We start from the raw sequence: 21580 nt of genomic DNA on the forward strand, positions 1-21580 counted from the left end.
GTGATGTCACACATGGTAATCCCCTATGGCAACTTTAAAGGTTTTTGTCTGTGCTGATGAAATCAATTTGAATACTGAAATCAAACCACCAGACACTAGTCCAACAGAGTCAGATTTTAAGCATGCTGCAGATTTTAGACACTCCACTACACACACACATGCATGCCAATCCGGGCAAAAGTAACTAGCCATTCGAATGTCACCACTGTATTAGATAACTATCCAGATTTGTTTGGTTGTTTTTTTTTATCAGCTCCTTGTCTAAACTTATTTTCACTGGCGTGTGGTTTTGTTTTAGCTGAGATAGTGGAAGAGTTTGGCTACTTTTGCCCAAATTATTTTCAAGACCTACCCACAGGATTTTGGGATGATGTTATGTCCAGCAACTTGAGTCATTCCCAGACACCCCTGCAGCCATCTCATAACCAAACAATGTGTTCAGGGAACCTTGTTATTACTATGTCCTATAAGTTGTGACAGTTACATAAGTCAGGGTTCTCACTCTATCAGGGCACAAGAATTAAAACAAGTATAAAGATTGGGACAAGCAATATCACCTTGTTATACGAGGGTTAACTTTTGTAATATCAGACCTCTGTGTAACAAGGCTCCACCGTACATAGCCATATCTCATGCCACGAGAAACCATGTTTGAATTTATCAATCCTTCAAAAACAAATATAAAGCTGAAGAAGTCCTTTCTAAATCGTACCGACAAGTGCTCAATGTGAGACATACTACGTAGCTCAGTGGGGCATCAAGTTATGGTGGACAGAATTATTCCATAAGCTACTAACATGCACTTCAGCTGCCTTATTACTCATTTCGGCATCACAAAACCACTGTTCATGCAATTGTGCAGGATCAGCACCAGAGATATAATAGCTCTAAGAACGGGGCGTAGGGCATAGCACCCCCATGACCAAAGGATCATAAGGCTGCCATGGCCATCTGGTCAACACGATTCTTCGAGTACCAGATTTTGAGGGTGTGGTCATCACTGGCGGTGATCAGCACCTCAGGGTCGGTGGGGTTGAAGGCCACACAGTTGACCATGTCGTTGTGGGGCAGGCGGGTGAGCAGAGTGCCATAGTGACGGTCCCAGATGTATCCTTGGCGATCTTCCGCACCACTGAAAATTGACGGAAAGAATGAGGACATGACAACAAAAATGCACATCCACATCTATGGTTAGAATGCATTAAGAATATGACAGTAGAAAAAACATTCTACGATACACGATTAACAAAAGTTTAAGGCACACGTGCGACTGTTAGAGCTTAGAGGTTGACACATGAGGAAACATTAGAAAAAACATGTCTTTGGATTTAGTGATGCAACTATAAGAACTTTCACAAATTCTTCTATATACTCCCAGATGATCCAGAACACTCAAAGGAAGCAACCCATTATCATGTTGTTACTAGAGCCCCTTGTCACCCTCCTTTTCCTGCAGAAAAACTCTTGACTTTGATCAATCTCCCTGCTTCCCAACTCATGCTCATTCCCTCTCTTTTAAAACACCCCCCCCCTCCCCCCATCTCAGGACTGCCAAAATTCCTGAATTCCCCTTTGTGGGCTTTTTGCAGGCTTTTCTTGCCCTGAAGACCCTCCACAATTCAGAACATTAGTCAATGCATCCCCCATCTCAGGTGAACTTTCATTCCAACTCCATACATGTATTTCAAGAGAGACACACTCCCCCTCCCCCAAGCTGTCATTACAATACCTTTATAAAGAAGAGCTTTTTTCTTTTATCGTCAAAGGGATTGGATAAACTTTTCCATGATTTTCAAGATATTTTGCAACTCTCTTTTTAAATTCTCAGGAGTCCAAAGAGAAAGGGGGAAAAAAAGTTTTTAAAAGAAATTTCCAGGTGAAAATTCAAATACACCCCTTATTTCACAATTCTCGTGCCAGATTTTGTTAAGTGCAAAAAGTATCCCTTTTGCCACAGATTTGGGGAACACACCTGTAGTCCTTCCGACCTCAGAGAGGGAGAGCTGGGACAGCAATGATAACAATGGCAAATTTACCTCGCAACATACAGATCACCGACGCTAAGGAATATGATGTTGCATTCGTCGTTGGGAGAGAACGCCTTGTGACCCCTGAACCGCTTGACCTCCATCAAGGTGTAGAGGTCAAACATGCGGACCTCAATCTCCTGGGCAATTGGGGGCGGGGCTAGGGCATCTGTGATGTGGTAGTCTTTGGGCCAGGACCGACAGTTCACACAGAGATACCTTAAAAGAAGATGAAAGAGTCCAATCTAGGCAAGGTTTGCATAAACACCAAATAGTCACATCAGCTTATTGCCTGATAAAGTATACACCTTCACTGTAAAACACAAAAACCTTTAATTTTGTCACCATACAAAAAGAAACAAACAACAACAATGCAGGTGAATATAACAGGGAAAAAAATCTAGCCTAGACTGCACAATTGAGTAATATCATAACTTCTGTCCAAGTTGACAAAAAGATATATATCATCCAGATATTGATAGACATAGAGACAAAAGTCTGTGCAAGAATTGTCTGTCATTATTGTCCAATAGTTTCGATCCGTAAACTGGAATATTTTGTTGACAATTTCAAAAAAAAAAATCACATTTCACGGAACATTTGCCACAACTCAAATTTACCTGTGATCAGGTGACAAGGCCAGGCCCAGAATCTGGCCATGAAGGTCCAGGACATGATCCACCTTGTCAAACTCCAGCTGTGGTCTTTGAGGTTGCGGATGCTGCTGCTCCTCGCCACCTTCTGCTCCGGCCGCAGCTGCCATGACTGGTGGTGGTCCTTCTGGTGATGGCCGGGTGGGGTCTTGATGCTTTGCAATGCCCAGCGGTCCTTTCACAGTGTCCATCATGTTGGGCTCGATGTGCTTGATGCAGATCTGGTGCGGAGTGTAGGCCACGGCTCCCCTCATGAAGATGAGATGTTTGTGCTGGTTGTCCTCCTTCTGTAGCGTCCTCCGGCGGCGCACCTTGGGTCGGTGAACAAACTCCTGCGAGTCCGACTGGCTGCTACTCGACAGGTTATTGCTGTCCTCTTTCTCCTGGGCAGTTGGTGATGCCACCGCACTCCCTGCACCTTTACTGGTCTTGGTGTCTGCAGCAAGTCTAACCAAAGATTCATCGTCGAGACTCTCCGTGCTCCCAAATGTGAACTTCTTCCCCCACGCTCTGACAATGTCGCTTCCACTTCCGCTCTCGCCGGCAAATGTCAGTGAGGTGTAATCTGTATCTGTGCTGGACAGAACCGTGTCAGTTGAACTGCACCGAGAGCCAACCACGGACTGGACTTCCTCTCCCCTTAGGGCTGCCACGGAGTGGTCTGCATAGCTGGTGGATGGCCCTCCCTGGAGAGACCTCCCAGGAGAGTGTCTCAACGCTCTCTGTATCTCGCTAGAGTCTGCACACTCCGGCTCCAGTCCGTAGATGAGAATCTTCATGAGATCCTCATCCACATTCTGTCGTCCCCGCCGCATTTCTGCATTGCGCACCCTGCTCCACAGCTTGCTGTAGCTTGTTTCTGTGTCGCTGGATGCCCCCTGTGACTGCTGCTCAGAATTCTTCAGAATGCTGGTTCGCTTCTCGCCAGCTTTGCGCAAGCTCTTGCGAAATGATCCCGGTGGGGTGACTGATGAATCGCTAGCCTCTCGCTTCAAGGGATGAGTCCTACATTGCACATCTTGGGCATCTTGCACGGCCCTATCTCTATCGCTGACACCATCTTGACTACTCCGGTGGGTTAGTAGCTTCTTTCCTCGTGGTTCACTCTCTTCTCCTGCAGTGGTTGTCCCCATGGCTCCAAGAGCCTCTTGCTTATCTTCAAGCATTTCCACATCTTGTTCATGTTCACAGCATGCTTTGCTGGTTGAAGGCATGTCGACATGCAGTTCCGCTCCTTTGGAACCCCCATCTGCACTTCTGGGGCCTCTGAGCCTCTTTTCTGGGCTCTCTTTGCCTATCCTCTCCTGCTGCAGTCTCCGCTGCTCATGCACACAGTCCGGCTCACTGGCTGTCAGCTCTGTGTCGCTCTCGTAGGCGCTGCTAGCCTTCACGTCCGTCTCACTCTCGCTGGAACTGACCGCTCTGCTGGAGTTCAGCGCCGACTGAGTGCTCTGCTCTGCTGTGGTGGACTCTGCCTCCCCCTCCTCCTTCTTGTCCTTGTTGCAGCCCAGCTTCAGATGCTGGAGGAGGAGTTCCTTGCCCTGCCCGAGGTTCCGGCAGTTGGCCACGGTGATCCCCCTCACCGTGCTGGCATTCATGTTGAGAAACTTGAAGAGTCTCATCACCACCGACTCCTGCTCCGAGTCAACCTCCTGGGTGGCCTTGTTCAGCCACAAGGCTGAGCAAGATGAGAGCTGTCCCAGGTAGTGGAGATTTCCAGAGAGGAGGTAGGAATTGTTCAGCCAGCAGCCAAAGATATCATAGGGCTTGTTCTGCACGCGGGCTTGGAGGGCAAATTCTTCTGTGAAAACAGATATCAAATGATTAAATACCGATGTAATCTCACACACATGATAGAATATTACATTCAATATCACAACTGATTTTAATATTATTAAAAGAACAGAGAACGAAAAATTGTTCAGTGCACTAAAAGATAATTTCATCTTATCTGAAAATCAGTCAGAGTAGAGAGATAAGTAAGGGGTACATGAGGATATGTAGGAACATAAAACTTAAAAATGTCACTCTGTCTTCTGCATTTTAGTCTGAAGCTTTACATGTCAAGTACAAATGTACCCTCTATCAGATAAATTAGGATATTGCCAAATAAACAATCACTAGGATTTAATACAAAACTTAAAGTAACCTTCTTCAAGAGCAATTTACCTCAATTAAAAAAATGTGGATACAGTGAATACAGAAATATTACAAATACAAAATGGTGAATTCTGAGAAAAATTGGATAAAACATTAAAAGATTATCCTTTTTTTTTTCAAAGTTCTGGTGCCTCCATTGCCAGCTAAAAAGAGACTACAACAGTTTGTAATATCATGGCAGGATAATGATATCACGGTAATCTATATTCAATTCAATTCAAGTTCAATGTATTTTAATTTCTCTAGCATTATGAAAGAGCACTTGACTTGCCTCTTTCAGAAGGCAGGGGGGAATGATATTACCCTCATCAAAGATTAGTAAGAAGTGAAAGTAATGTGTAATTTTCATTAAAGATGAAATTTTGTGGAATTCTTGCTATATTTTCTGAACGCCATTGTCCTACTGTGCTATCATTACCTGTTGTAGTCTTCTTATCCAGTGATGGCAGCACCGAATCTTTTGTATTACCCTTTTGTATTACCCTTTGTTTAAACCCTGTGCTTTTTAATATTTTTTAGCTTCTTTTATTTTAACATATTAGATTTGTTATTGTTCTAATGTCTTTTAAGTCTGTACATGAATGTGTTATTTGTCATCGGCAAATTGATTTTAATCTGGATAATAGCAATGTGCAATGCCCAAACTGTTATGGTAACTTCAACCAGCATATTCAAAGTGGATATTTTGAACATGATTGTAGTTATTATCTTCCAATGGACTTTGATAATCTTGTGGATGATTTAGATACGACTAATTATTTATCGATATGTCATTTTAATTGTAGAAGTATAAAGAAGAATTTTAATTATATGGACACTTTTTTACAAACTTTCAGACATAGGTTTTCACTCATTGCCGTATCAGAAACTTGGCTTAAGCCACAAGAATACTCATCTTGCCTACTACCAAATTATGTATTTATAGATAATAGACGTAATGATAAACGTGGTGGAGGAGTGGGTTTTTACATATGTAGTGAATTAAAATTTAAACGAAGACAAGATTTGGAATTATTTGATGAAAACATTGAAACAGTTTGTCTTGAAATATGCTGTCATAATGAAAATATTATTGTAATGGTTGTATATAGGCCACCTGCTGCATCTATTTCCCAGTTTCTGAATGCCCTAGAATTGCCTTTTCATAAGATTATGAGGGAAAAGAAAAACTGCTGTGTGGCTGGTGATTTCAACATTAATTTACTTTCATCTATGTCGTTTTCTGATTCCTTTATTGATATGTTTTCGTCATATTCACTTTCTCCGGTAATCTCAAAACCCACTAGAATAACAACACAGTCATCTTCACTCCTCGATAATATTTTTATTAATAAGTTAGAGAATATTGTTGTCTCAGGGATATTCACATGTGATATAAGTGACCATTTACCGATATTTGCTGTTATAAGATGCAGTCGTAAGAGTAATACAGATCACAACAGATTTCAACGTGTCTTTGATGACTCCTCCATACAGTATTTTTGTAATATGCTTCGAACTTGTAACTGGGAACACGTTGTAAACAGAAATGGTGTGGATGAACAATTTGAAGCCTTTCTTGCCAAGTATCTCTTGTTTTATAATGAGTGTTTTCCATTGCAGAAGTGTGTACACAGATTGAAAAAGAAGGATAAACCATGGTTTAATAGTACACTACGGAAAATGTGTAAAAAGAAGTATTTATTGTATCGTAAGTATCTTAAGAATCGTAGTGTTAATAATGAACAGAAATTCAAACAATATCGGAATATGGTAAATAAGGAAATACGTAAGAAAAAACGTGAATATTATCATTGGAAATTTAACAACGTGCGTGGGAACTTAAAGAAAACATGGTCTATCATAAATGATGTCATGAATAAACAAAGACAGAGTAACTGTATAGATTCATTACAAATCAATGGTCATCTTATTGATGATAAAGAGTCTGTCGCACAACATTTTAATGAATATTTTTGCACTATAGGTAGCAATATTAGTTCTGACGTATATGATTCATCTGAATCTTTTCATACTTACCTGCACAAACCTGCACAAAGCCAATCCATGTTTTTTAAACCTATCACAACTGCTGAAATATTGACCATTGTAAGTAATCTGAATATAAACAAAAGTCCTGGTGACGATGATATCCATGTCAATGTATTTAAGAAATCTATTTGTTTTGTAATGGAACCTTTATGTGCAATATTCAATTCATCTTTGGAAAATGGTATATTCCCTCGGAAGCTTAAAGTTGCAAAGGTAATTCCAGTTTTTAAAAAGGGGGATAAGCACCAATTACAAAACTATAGACCTATATCGCTGTTGTCAATTTTCACCAAATTGTTTGAAAAATTAGTCTATGCTAGATTGATATCCTTCATTGATAACAATAATATTTTATATCATCAGCAGTTTGGATTTCGACATGGTTATTCCACTTATATGGCATTACTCAAATCAATGGAAAAAATATCAAATGCATTTGAAAATCATGAGTTTGTGGTTGGAATGTTTTTAGATTTAACAAAGGCATTTGATTGTATAGATCATAGTATACTTATTACTAAATTGGAATATTATGGAATAAGAGGGAGTGCTCTGAATTGGTTTAAGAGTTATTTATCAGATCGTTCACAATATACAATTGTAAATGATATAAAATCAGATTTGTGTTATGTAAAAACAGGCGTCCCACAAGGCTCTGTACTGGGTCCCCTCCTTTTTTTTGTTATTTGTCAATGATCTGCAATTTGTAAGTCCTACTTTGTTTTCTATATTATTTGCAGATGACACAAACTTATTTTTCTCTGGTCGGGATGTTCATGAAGTCAATCATATGGTTAACACAGAAATGAAGAAAGTATATTCTTGGTTTGTTGCAAATCGCCTGGTGTTAAACATAGAAAAATCATGTTATATGATTTTTAAAACAAAGAATAAGGTAATAGATGAAAATGTTTTACAAGTACATATAGGTAATGTTAAAATTAAACAAGTGAATAATATTAAATTTCTTGGTGTGATAATTGATGATGGTTTAACATGGAAAGACCATATAAATGATATTTGTATGAAAATAAGCAGAATTGTAGGTGTTATGAGTTATTTGAAATATGCACTTCCTTCAAAGATTCTTTTAACCATATATCACACAATGATTTCCCCCCACTTAACTTATTGTGCAATAGTATGGGGTCACACTTCATTGTACTTATTAAACCGTGTGTTATTATTACAAAAGCGTGCAATAAGAATAGTCTGTGACGTAAGCCCTTTTGAGCACACTGCAACATTATTCAAGAAAATGAAAGTTTTAAAAATTGATCAAATAGTGCAATTACAAGTGGCCATATTTATGTTTTCATATTTTAGAGGCGTTTTACCTGTAACCTTCCATAACTTATTTGTTCAAAATAGTGCAGTCCATAGTTATAACACAAGATGTGCTAATAACATATGTTTACCTTTTTTGCAATATAAATTTTCAAAGACTACAATTAGATATATTGGAGCTAAGTCCTGGAATGAGTTACCTGCTATTATCAAAGAATGTCCTACATTATCATCTTTTAAACGTAGATATAGAATGTTTTTAATCCAAAGTGCAGCTGAATAATTATTGGGATATTTGCCTTCTTGCTTTGTTTTGTTTTGTCTTTTTTGTGTATTTTGTCCTTTTTGCAATTTTGTGTATAATTTCTAATGGTATAGATTCATTCTAAAAATGTATATCTTTGATTGCAATTTGTAGCCTCATTTGTAAGGGAATCGGCCTTGATAAGTCCTATATGGTCTTTTCTGATTCCCACGCATGCTAATTATAGCTGTTTGCATCATTCCTTTTGTTTTTTATGTAAACCTAATATGCAATATATGTTATGTCCATGTACATGTACTTGTGTTTTTTGTATACTTTTTAGCATGTGGAATAAAATTGAATTGAATTGAATTGAATTGATATATTATATATCCTATACATAAAGTTTAGACTGATTCTCTGATTCTTCATCAAACACTCGTGTGCTCCACTAATATTACTGCATTCATGAAATCTGCATATAGTTTGGGGCAAATCTTCCTTTAATCTATCGTGCTCTCCATACAATTGTGTTAAGTCAATCATACTGTGCTTTCAGGACAGCTACATGTTTTTGACTGAATAGTATGATGAGTAAGAGTATGATGAACTTCGGGGGTTGGGCACTATTCGCGAAAGACCTTTTCATCTCTCCCCAAATTGCTAGAAACCTGAAGTTCTGTCTCAACCGAAACTATATATGATCCCTTGAAAATACTGCCTCCTGTATTCAAACATAAAGGCAACTAGTACTGCTGTGCTACAATATCCTATCCTAAACCACTTGCAGAAATGCCAATACTAGTCTTGATTTCTGAAACATTCTGCTCCCCAAAATATGTGGTGCATACAGTATCTTATGGAGAAATTTGTCAGTGTACACAAAAAAACCCCAGAGAATAACAATTATCTTGGCACCTTTGAGGTTGAACACAGCAATCTCTCCTGATGTGCTGTTTGGACCAAAATGCACTCCTGATACCAGTAGAAGGGAGTCGGTGGTGTTGAACTGGGAGAACTGGGTGAACTGCCAACGAAATAACTCCTTCATGTTCTCAGAGAACTTCAGGCTCGCTGGTGGTCCAGTCCTCCACACCTACAAGGTCATGAAAGACTATCAAATGTCAGAGATTACTTAGAGATCAAAGGTCAGGCACAATGTTTCTTACTAAATTTCAAAATGATTGATAGCCATGTAGAACCATTCAAGAAAATATCATGCTGATTGCGTCACTGGTTGATGCTGAGGTGTTAGATACAAGCTTCATCGTCACATTTAGTGATGAATGGACTGCAAACATTGACAAATACGTCTAAATTTTGGTATAAAAAAAAAGATTCTGCTTTTCTTACCTGCCTGTCCAGTCAAAGACAAAGTGAGGGTGTTTCTCAAATAGAATAGAACCAGCTTTCCTTCAGTTCTATGTCTTTTTCCACAGTTTAGCATATTCTGATTTATGCATGGGTTTCACATATGATTTCAAACAAACAACAATCAGCACACTTATGTTAAATTACGCACTAAAATATATACATGCAGAAGCTTTTTTTTTTTTGGGGGGGGATGGAAAAATTGGCTGCCTTTCATGATCGACCTCATATACATGTATGAGATATAAATTAAAAATAACTCAGTAGAATTATGTATCTGAATAGTTGTACGTATATCAATGATCATACAAATGCTTGTTGATGCCAAAACGACAGTTTGATTAGTATACAAATAATGACTGCTTATGAGGGCACAGTTAAAATTATGGGCCCAAGGTGATGTGAAAACCGTAACTATGCCCGAAGCGAAGCTGAGGGCATGGTTTCGGTTTTCACATCACCGAGGGCCCATAATTTTAACTGTGACCCGAATGTCAAGCAGTTATTATTTGTTTTATATACCGAAAATATAGATTCCGAAATATAGATACCGAAAATATAGATTCTAGTCTCTTTTACAGCACTCGTAATCAATGCTGATCGACAGCGCGGCGGTCGTATCACTGGTGCGTACAGCTCAGTGATGTGTACAGTGTACGTTACGTGTACTACGGGGTTGCGATTGTCTCCAAACTAGTCCGCTAGTCTCTTTTACAGCACGCTGATTGAATGCGCGGCGGTCGTATCATTGGTGCGTACATATGAGCGATCTACGTGTACGGGGTCGCGACTGTCTCTAAAACCTATTTACTAACTGTGCCCGGGCCGCGGTCACAGTAACTCAAAAATAGGGCACAGTTATTTTCATGACTCCCCTTTTAACCAATCAGATGAGAGGATTCTAGAAATGAGGTATATAATGTTCAATGCAACTCGACCATTTTTCATGCATCTGAAGGGGATTTCATGGCATATTCAGCAAGCAGCTGGAGGTTATTCAAGGCATTCACACAACGCTTCGAGCTATCCAAAACTTTGTATGACAAGAGGATGAACTTGCACACATGAATAAGATCCAACTTATTTGTTATTCCTCAGGTAAAAGAGTTTATTACGATTACTAACTACAATGATTCAATGGTTATATGAGACAGGGCAGTGCGTTTCAATGCTCTCATACTGAGGGGCATTTCATGAAGCATTTTGTCCGACAACTTTGTCATATAAATTTGCTCTCAGCCAATCAGATGCAAGGATTACAGTAGCTTTTAACTGTTTGTCAGACAAAATATCTGACAAAACGCTTCATGAAATGCCCCCCTGATGCATCATGTCTGTTTTCACACAATAATTCTAAATAATCTTTAGGACTAATAAGAGTGATCGGGCAGCAGTGGTATTCTGTGTACCTTGATGGTGCCATCCTTGGAGCAGGAAGCGAAGAGTTTCCCATTGTGCGAGAAACTGACGTGCAGCACTTGATCGTTGTGGTCCGTCAGCTGCTGTACACATACTGCAGGAACGCGGTACTTCAACCGCCTGCACTCCCTGCAAACGAAGAAAACCGAACAATGCAATAAATCAATAATATCATTCTTATTCATCTTATTATTTACGTCGATGTAGGGCAATCTGTCAATCTGTTGCAATATCAATCTGGTCATTGATTGGCCCATGAATGGCTCCAGTTGTACAAAAAAGTTTCACGGTCGATTTGGCAGTGACCAGAATGGATATAATGTCAGGCTTTTCAAAAGTTTCTAATAGACCTATATGTGTGGCATTTAAATACAGAATGATTTCATATAGAACTACGTATCTTGTGTGTACCTATCATCTTTGGGACTGTGCTTCTCACAAAACTATGCAGTCACCTCAGACAAGCTATAATATCAACGAAAGCCTACAAATGTAGCAGCATGTCTTGTTTCTAATCATATTTTGTCATGTCTCTTTTGACTATTTCATTTCCATATCGATTTATCAATAGAAGTACATGTAGAAAAAGCCATACACTCTTTAAAATTCTGTTGTATCTATTTATATTTCATATTCAAGGCATCTAGGCAGTTGTTGACAAACAACAGTAATATTCCTACTGTATATTGCACAGTAATGGCATCAAAAATGTCTTGCAAGTACTGTAAAAGTGGATATTTTCGCGCGAGTAATATTTCTTGCTCGGCCGGGTAAGACGGATTTCGCGTGTTTTTAATTCCGCGGAATCCGGACACTAATTACTGGAACATATGGCATGTACATGTAAAAATATTTGCATGCTTTTATTTTTGCACGAGCTTCTGGCTGCGCGAAATGCGCGAAAATTTCCACACCTTGAAAATTTCCACTTTTACACTAATATTGCAAGCATACAGACACACACAGAGTCAAGCGGTATAATGACTACAGAAAAAGAATTTGCTAATCCACATTCATGAGCACACTAGCACTTGTCAACACTTTCTCCCATATGTTACAACACTAGTATACCATCACTACGACAATGTACACTGTATGCTCCATACATGTATGTTTTCCAGTGGTTTCATTTCCTTTTATAGAATGTGTAGCGAGAATTCTGCGATCTCATTGGTCGAGAGCAATGTATTAATTTTGTACTGGCCGCACCCTGAGTCACAGTGGTAAACATGTTATCGCGCACTTGTAACAAAGGTTCGCGCACTCAGTACGAGACGCCTATCGGCTAAAACAATCACGCATCAGTTTTTACTGGATGCATGGTTCTGAAGAAAAACCATGCGTCCAGTAAATACTGATGCATGGTTGTCGGGCTCTCGTCTATGGCAAGCCAAAAGGAAATGCATCCAGTAAATTTGTCATCGGATAACACGACAGAAAAATGGGTTTTTGGCAAGAAAATTTCCCATTCTATAAAACAGATGACACACATATGTTTTGTGCGTCAGTCGGAATATAGTGTGCATGCGATAACTATGGAATTTAGCCTAAACCCACTCGGCTTCGCCTCATGGGTTAAGCATTCCATAGTTACCTTATGCACACAATTCCAACTGACGCACTCAAACCTGTGCGTCATTTGTATACTGTCAGATGAAGAAGAAGTACTGTACAATGAGGAATGTTCACATGCATTTCAATTTTGCGAATTTCGCGAGCCAAGATTTGCAAAATTAAAATGCACATGAAAGTTCTTGTCTACACTATATGCATTGAATGTTAGAAGCAAATTGCGAAAATTTCGTGCCGCGAAAAAAGGCCATCGGCTCCAATTCGCGAAAATTTAATCCAGCAAAAATATCATGTTTCACAGTATACATGTAGTCTTGGGGCTCAGTGTGTGCACTTAGCCATTGTGAATTGGTGGACAAGGTCAACGGTCTCTCTATGAGGAGGTCCCTGGTTCAAGCCCCCTTACCATCCACAGTTGTTGATCTAGGAAAGACATTTTATCTTCAATCCATAGCCCTTCTGAAGGGACTTCACGCTTTTGGTTCCATGGTAGCTTAAGGATTCAATCAACAACAACAACAACAACAACAACCACAACAACAACAACCACAGCAACAACCACAACAGCAGCAACAACAACCACAACCACAAAGGCAGCAACAACAACCACAGCATTCACAGCAACAACCACAGCAGCAGCAGCGACAACAGCAAGCACAACAACCACAACCTTCATCACCACCACCACCACCACCAATAACAACAACAATAACAACAACAACAATAACACTAACAACAATAACAACAACAACAGCTGCCTTTGTGGCAATGCAAGAGAACTGCATGAGACACAAACCTGTAGTAGGATGAGTGACCGACCGGGAGAGGGATTGTGGAGTGGATCTTCCACTCCCTGTACAGCCGCTTCTTCCACAGCAGCTCGTCGTGGCTAATCCTCAGCCAGGTGCGACAGCTGCAGCCCGCCCTCTGTAGCTCCCGCGAGTTTAGGAAGGAGAAGATGTGTACCACCAGGCTGTCCGGCAGGCACAGCCACATGCTGGGGGGATGGTTCTCCGGCTCCTGCATACTTTATCCCAGTGTATCTGAAAAACTGCAATCAAGGAAGCTGATCAGCAGGAATATTAAATTTTATACAAAATAATTTGTTTTCTGTTCTTACTCCTTGATTGATTTGGAAAATTTTGATCGGTATCACTAAATTTCCAGGAAATACTGTAAAAGTGGATATTTTTGCGCGACTAATTTTTCGCGTTCGGTCGGGTCAGAAGAGTTTCGCGTGTTTTTAATTCCGCGGAATCAAGACATCGTGCACAGGAATATATGTATGACAAGCAAAAATATTCGCGTGCTTTTATTTTCGCGCTAGTTTCTGGTTGCGCGAAATGCGCGAAAATTTTGACACCGCGAAAATTTCCACTTTTACAGTACATATAGTGTGCGCCCTCCCTCCGAGTCTCCACATTCTAGCTGGTTCTGTTCACAGTGAGAAAAACATGTCACAAGGAAACAAAATGGTTGAGGTTTCATCACTTCAGCGGGTTAGGCTTAGGAACTACACACGTATGAAAGTTGAAAGTTTTGTGGCATTTTCAGAATCGATCAAAATATTTTACATATCATCTAAAATTTACATAATAATATGTAAATTAGATGTGATCTTGTGATTCTTGATAATGTCTTTACCTCACTACTCTCACACTGGTGTAGAAGTTAGAACCATATCTTCACTAGAATTAAATGGGAAACTTCCAATCCTTTCTGACTCCTGCTTATGAACACCGCACTCCACTCACATTAGCTTTGGCCTTTGCCCCTTTGGCTTCGCCTACCTAACCTGTAAGTTAAAAGTAACCAACACAACAGAAACGTTAAAATTTTACCGTAACAAGCAAGACCAAGAGCAAAACAAAGTTTCATGGGATAGATTTCTCGTTCTAACTAAAAATGCTAGTTAGAAAGGAAAACTGCACTGCCCTTCTTAACTACACGCAGCGCTGGCGACAGCGCTGCACCTCTTTTCCTTCGCGGACGTTGTTATCGTTCACTGTTTCCTTCATGAATATCTTTATTAATCGTGGAAAACTAAAATATAAGGAATTGTCGTAATCTATGACCATCATTCAATAACCGGTATGCGATTTTTTGTTTAATTACGTCTAAAACTTACCGAAATCTATGGCTGAAATCAGGTCTGTAAACGTCCTTACTGCTTCACTCCTCATCTGCGTGTTATATGAATGGCATTCACTCTCGTATACTACAACGTAGGTAGTCGGGGCGGAAGTGATGAGATAGTCGGATGACCCCGACTAAAAAAGTTCAAATCATTGCCGGTGCAGCACGCGCGGATCTACTACAAGCTTTACGTAACACATGAAACGCACGGGCGCACGGGCGTACGTAAAAAGCAACCACTTCTGAATGCGCATGCGTAGTAGTTTGTTGCTTTTGTGAAGCTCTCGAAGGAAAAGATGCCACTGCACGATATACTCCGAAAAATTCAACAATAAGGTCTGGATACCAACAAAACGCCGAATTCAACTCAACCATCAGGAAAATACGCTGTAGGTAAGTGTTGCAAATTATATTACTCTTAAAATCATACAAAATAAAAGGTATTTTATGTGATTTTGCCGTCAATAGTGACGGTCGTTTACAACGTTGAAACACTAACACATGTCAGACCCTGTGCGCAGCACAGTGTCTGGTCAGGCTATGCCCTTCTATGCTTCTGCATTAGATTTACCATGACATAATTACTTTGATACCGTAGACGTAGAAATCCACCATAACAGCTACATAAATACGGCTGTCATGCAGCAACTAATGACACCCCGGTTTCTCATTGACATTGCACTCAGTAGTCAGGTGCGTGCAGAAGCCAGGTTACTGTAGGCCTAATAGTGCAATACTGTACTGGAGCTGGCTTTGCCGGTTTAGGCATTTTGGACAACACGCACGTACACCAAAGAAGAGTTCTTACTAACTGCTAAATACTATCATGATCTGACTATCTTAGTAACTTACACGGCTTCTAAACGGATTAGCGGCAAGGGCCTCAGCGACGAGACGTCTGAGACAAAAATTAAACCACCGGCGACCACTTCTTCCCGTGACTTCTGGCCCTGTCTGTCGTCTACTGCTTCACTGATTCAGGCCCAATGGATGGATGGATGGTCGGGTCTGCGTGTCCGACGTTTCAAATCCTCCTGCCAAACTTCACCACCCATCTACCCCAGTGAGCAACACAAATAGAAAACTGAACTTGTCGGATGCGATGGTTAGCAAGTATGGTAGCTGTAAAGAGGAAGTTTCGATGGACCACCAACTGCAGCATTCACCGTCGCGAAGAAGCACCGCACAGTATTTGCTCTGTATTTGGCCACAAGCTTCCCCTTTTTTTATTGTACATTCTATACATAGAGCCTAGGTGATTTTTGTGGATGTATTCCACTACAACACGTTATTTTGGTTTATATGATTTGATGTTTGTTTCGTGTCAAAAAGAAATACCGTACGGCGTAGGCCCTACAGGTGTTCCATTTACAATAGGCATGATGAGCGCAGAGAAAGGGGGGGGGGGGCATTGGGCTATGACATTACAAATAAATGTAACTTCCCCTATATCTTATTATTCCTAACTTTTCAGAAACACAGAACAGGACCTACACCCTACCTTTCGCATTCTAACAATTTAGGCCCGTAACACATCTCCCCCCCCCCCCGCCCTTCAAAACTAACTGTGAAAGCAGAGGGTTATTTTTAATTTACTCTTATTATGTTCAGTTGTTTGTTTATTTGGGCCCAGGATTACCCATTAAAACCCCAGCCTCCCGTCTCCCGTGAGTCAGTTACTCAAACTTGATAATCCCCCGTTGTTTTCCCCATTTTATAGGTTCAGAAAAAAAAATCCACACTCTTTAATCTCGTTAAATATGGGGGAAAATACTTATGATGCGTGCTTTGCTTTATTTTGTTTCTCTGTTTGTTCTCTCATTGTTTGGTTTGGCTTGGTTTTATTTCTGCCTTTTTCCAAATCACACATAACAAAAGAATACACATATTGACAAATTAACATTACACGACGCATAAGCCAGTACACTGTCTTACAAATTAATTCAAAAGGTACACAAACACTATAAATGAACATGACAGTATTCGATGTATGAAACGTGTAGCATAATATCATTTAAAAAAAATGTTCAGAAGCGAATCGTTAAATCAACAGTTGTAAATTATGTAAATGATGATTGATTATTCATTCAGAGTATATAATGTCGTTCCAGAATTTCAGAAATAAATAAAAGAGGGGGATTTAAATGAATTGATTTCAAAATTAAATATTTTTAGCTATTATAATAACAGAAAAGCAGGAGACCGCGATCATAAGCAGCAGCTTGACATGGATCGAGGCCTCGGGGTAAAATTCGGGACTTAAAATCGATTTACACATCTGTATGACGGACGTGTCTACAAAATAGAATCAATAATCAAATCCAAAATATCGTAGTAATTTATGAGGTCAAAAAAAAAATGCTTCTGGTTTGTGTCACATGTATGTCTGTTACATACTCCTGTATACAATTACAATATCAACAATTTTAATATGCAGCAATTTACTAAGCTCCTGATATAGGTCCTACCGATATAAACTGTTTATGAGTGAACATAAAAACTCCAAAACTGTCACTCATACATCATTATATTTCGATAAAATATATATATTTTTTAATAAGTGCCTTAAAAGCATATAATTTAGTGGTTGCCTTGATTTGCTCAGGGAGATTATTCCAAACGTCATGGTCCATGGTGTCTAATTGACTTGTGAGCTATCATTAGCTTGGGATTGTGGAGGTGATAATCTTTGGAATGTCGAGTTGGGTAAGCGTGGACGCTGGAGTTCACAGTGAATAGGTTGTGGAACGAGGAAGAGCGGGGTGTTGGATTTGTATTTGTACATGAATAATGCGCATTGTAATGTATGAATATCGTTTATTTTCAGAGTTTTCAATTTAGAGAATAATGGTTCAGAGTTTGCAAGATAATGAGAGTTGGTGCGAATGCGGAGTGCTCTTTTTTGGAGAAGGTGAACTGATTGAATCTTTGTCTTGTTAGAATATGCCCACGTATTGCAGTATGTGATGTATGGTAAAATCTGTGCATTATATGAAATAAAAAAGAGACCTTTCTATCAAAAGGTCTTTCAGTTTGAACTATATACCTATGTTTCTCGATACAATACTACTTATATTGTTTACATGTTCATTCCAGGTAAGATTAGCATCAATAATTACACCAAGTAGACTTTTTTCTACAAGAGGTAACCCATCAATATAAGTTACATTCAATATCAGAAGAATGAACATTGTTAAAATATATAAAATTAGTTTTATCAATACTTTATTGCATTTGAACCAAGAAGAAGCTTTACATAATTCAAAATTAAGTGTGCGGATAAGCATCTGTGGATATTTATGTAAATAAAACATATTTGTATCATCTGCAAACAAAATGTAAGTTAAAATTGGTGAAGCATTAATTATATCATTAACATAGATAAGAAATAACAGAGGGCCTACGATAGACCCTTGTGGTACTCCACAATTGATTTTTAATCTCCTGGAGGAACATGAATCAAAATCAACATAATATTGCTCACGATTAGATAAATAATCGGTGAGCCATAGCAAGGGTATTCCTCGAACTCCGTAATAGTTCCTTATTAATAAAAGCTTCAATTATTTTATCACAAAGTTGAATAATAGCGTAATCTGTAGAGTGATTTTTTCTAAATCCGAATTGATTCGGAATAAAAATTTCATTTTCATTTAAAAAAGAAAATAGTCTTTTGTAAACAATTTTCTCTAGAATTTTTGATATGCTGGGGAGAAGGGATATCCATATGGGCGGTAATTTTTTAGTTGTGCGTGATCGTCTTTTTTATGGATGGGAATCACTTTTGCGATTTTCAGTGAGTTTGGGCAGCGGCCAGAACTGAGAGATAACTTATGTTGAATATGTGTACTAGTGGGGGTGCGGTAAAATGAATAATCTGTTTAAGGAGATAAACACTTTAACCATCATAACCTGAGGACTTGCTGGATGTAAGATCTTTAACAATGCTAACTAATTCATGGTATGAAGTTGGTGAGACCAAGTGATTCAGAAAAATACTGCATTATAGAATTACTATCGGTAACATAAATGGAAGATGCTAAGTTTGATCCTCATTTAAAAATAGCAATATCATTTGGGTCCGTAATTTCATATCCATTTTCAATAATTTTAGAACAAATGTTTTTTTTTTAATTTCTGAAGAGATCCTTCAGTATCTTTCAAATTGTGTTTATATTGAATCCTTTATAGATTCAATATTTTTTGAATGATAAAATTTGCGTGACTATCGTAAAATTATAGTTGTGAATATATTTCTGTACTTTTTAGATCTATTAAAATCAACATCTAATCGCGTGTGTAACGCTTTCCTATATAAATTATTGCGTGTTTTTATCGATAACAAAATACCCTTGGTAATCCATGGTCTGCGAGGCTTCCTCCTATTTTTTGTTTTTCGTACAAGGGGTATATTCCTGTTATACAAAAAAGAAGAAGCTTGTTTATAAATAGTTCATACGAGCTGTTGACATCGGATTCACCGAAAACATCATCCCAAAACTCAACTGCCAAATCAGCAATTAGTCTATCGTCTTATTGTCGTTAATGAAAAAGAACAATAATACTAATATACGCGCAGTTCCGACGGTACCCAGTGAAACATTAAGTATTACAATGCTAGGCTAATACACCGTATGCCCCCCCCCCAAAAAAAAAATACAACGGGACCTTCCGCAATGATAACTTAAAAAAGTGAATCAATCCACGGAAATACAATTTTAGGGTATAAGAAACCAGTGGCGGATCCTCAGGGGGCGCAACCGGCGCACCCCCTTTTATTTTTCGTTAAAAACAAAAGAAATAAAAAGAAAACTTGAATTGAAATGAAACCTGGAAGTGGCACCAGTGCAGTTTCGCCCCATCCCCCCCCCCCCTTTACAGAATTCCTGGATCCGCCCCTTGAAACTATAACTTATTACCCACATCTTACAGAAAACCACATCGGACTACTGCTTCAGCAGTGGTCAAAGAGAAATGAGGAGTTTTGTAGAGCATGTCAGGAATCCCTTATTCCCTCCAAGTTCTGTCCATATTGTTTTCACACATTTTGGAGTTCCAAGAGCATCCAAGTGCTAAACTCGGAAGAATCAGACCCATGACATGCGTTACTAACTACATGTATCTATATTTCTCTGTGACCGCTTAACCAAATTGACTGGGGTCTTCTGCAAAATAGGCCTATAGCTATATAAGATGTTATATTTGAAGACCTTGAAAATTCAATAGAGAAGTTATCAATACAAAAATCTGATTGTATATTTTTTTTGACAAATAAGAGCAAACATGTGATGTTCTGAACAACTGAAATCTATTTATAGGCAACACTGACTTATATGCCCTTTTTACGCCCATAGGCCTATATCTTATCATTTACCAATTGAGTCATATCAGGAAAACGGAGGGAGCCAGGAGAGCTCTGTAAAGAGAATCAAAAGAAAGAAAAAGGTGAAAGGAAAATGATGTAATGTGCATATCGATGACAGCCACTCAAAGACATGCCAAAGGCCTTATATTTCGTGTGTTTAGTGCGTTTGGTAAGATATGAGTTCAAACTAACTTAACACAAAAAGACACGACCATCCAGACACAAAACTCGATATTTTAGGGCCTATATGGCTGTTTGTGGGAAACAAGTCGCACCTTGAATTTTAGTGAAAGTTCAAAGCAATATGAAGTGCGATAAAAAAAAAAAACACGCACACACGCACACACGCACACACGCACACACACAAACAAACAATCATGAAGGAATTTAGTACTATTATGGGTCTATGTGCCTATACTTGGCATTAAAATAGTCCCATATAAAACTTGTGCACAATTTTATTCGAGATATATATTATATACCTCGAATAAAATTGTGCACAAGTTTAAAGTCAATTTCAAGGCTGGTTAAGTCAGTGGGTATATAGGCTAATGTATATATGCGTTAAATAGGGCTTAAAAGAACACACACACACACACACACACACACACACACACACACACACAAACAAGGTTCCGTCACAAGGAACATGCAAACGTTATTATCTCAATCTCGTTTTTGTTATTTTTTTAGGTGATAAGGGTTGTCTTATTTCAATTCAATTCAATTCAAAGTTTATTTCATTTTTCGACAAAACATATAAGTTACACTTCTTTTGACAACAGAGAATAAGGTAAACAGAACAGTATGTATCGAAAAGAATGTAAAACAATTGAGGAGGACCTTATAGTAATTAACATTGTAGTAAAAACAAAACAGAAGTGATCGAAATAAAGTACATGTATAACTTTGCTTAAAGTGCGAGAAATGGAGAGACCCACTAAAAAGACAGAGCTTGTAGAATGTGGGCCCCTCTGGAATAATAACATCAATAGAAAGATTAATTGAAGCATCATAAATACAAAAGGAGAGGGAAAAAAAGAGGAAGAAGTCTGGAAGCCCACTGAGAACTAGATTCACAGATGAATACACTTACTATCATAGACGTGAACAACATAGGACAAGACTAGACAGCAAAACAACTGCTGGAGAAAAGGCTGTACGGGACAAAACGGGATGGACAAGACTAACAGACGCGAACAAACATGAAACAAGACTAGACAGCAAAACAACTACTGAAGAAAAGGCTGTACGGGACAAAACGGAATAATATGGAAACGATGAACAAATAGAAGACAAAATAGCAAACGAAAAT

General features: G+C 38.8%; 1 protein-coding gene across 1 annotated transcript; it reads right to left on the bottom strand.

The window, feature by feature from the left end:
• Positions 1–922: 922 nt before the first annotated feature.
• Positions 923–15848, bottom strand: LOC139721879 (F-box/WD repeat-containing protein 5-like). The gene is made up of 8 exons (XM_071633201.1): positions 15753–15848; positions 13561–13815; positions 11183–11321; positions 9321–9498; positions 3966–4481; positions 2648–3914; positions 2037–2246; positions 923–1132 (listed from the first exon to the last, which is right to left on the bottom strand). The coding sequence occupies exons 2-8, from the start codon at positions 13788–13790 to the stop codon at positions 931–933; spliced, it is 2742 nt and encodes a 913-aa protein (XP_071489302.1). The 5' UTR covers positions 13791–13815; positions 15753–15848; the 3' UTR covers positions 923–930.
• Between the last annotated feature and the right edge of the window lie 5732 nt (positions 15849–21580).

Source organism: Diadema antillarum, unplaced genomic scaffold (assembly GCF_040938485.1).
Source record: "Diadema antillarum isolate AM-2024a unplaced genomic scaffold, OU_Dant_1.0 scf00000151, whole genome shotgun sequence".
Taxonomy (NCBI): domain Eukaryota; kingdom Metazoa; phylum Echinodermata; class Echinoidea; order Diadematoida; family Diadematidae; genus Diadema; species Diadema antillarum.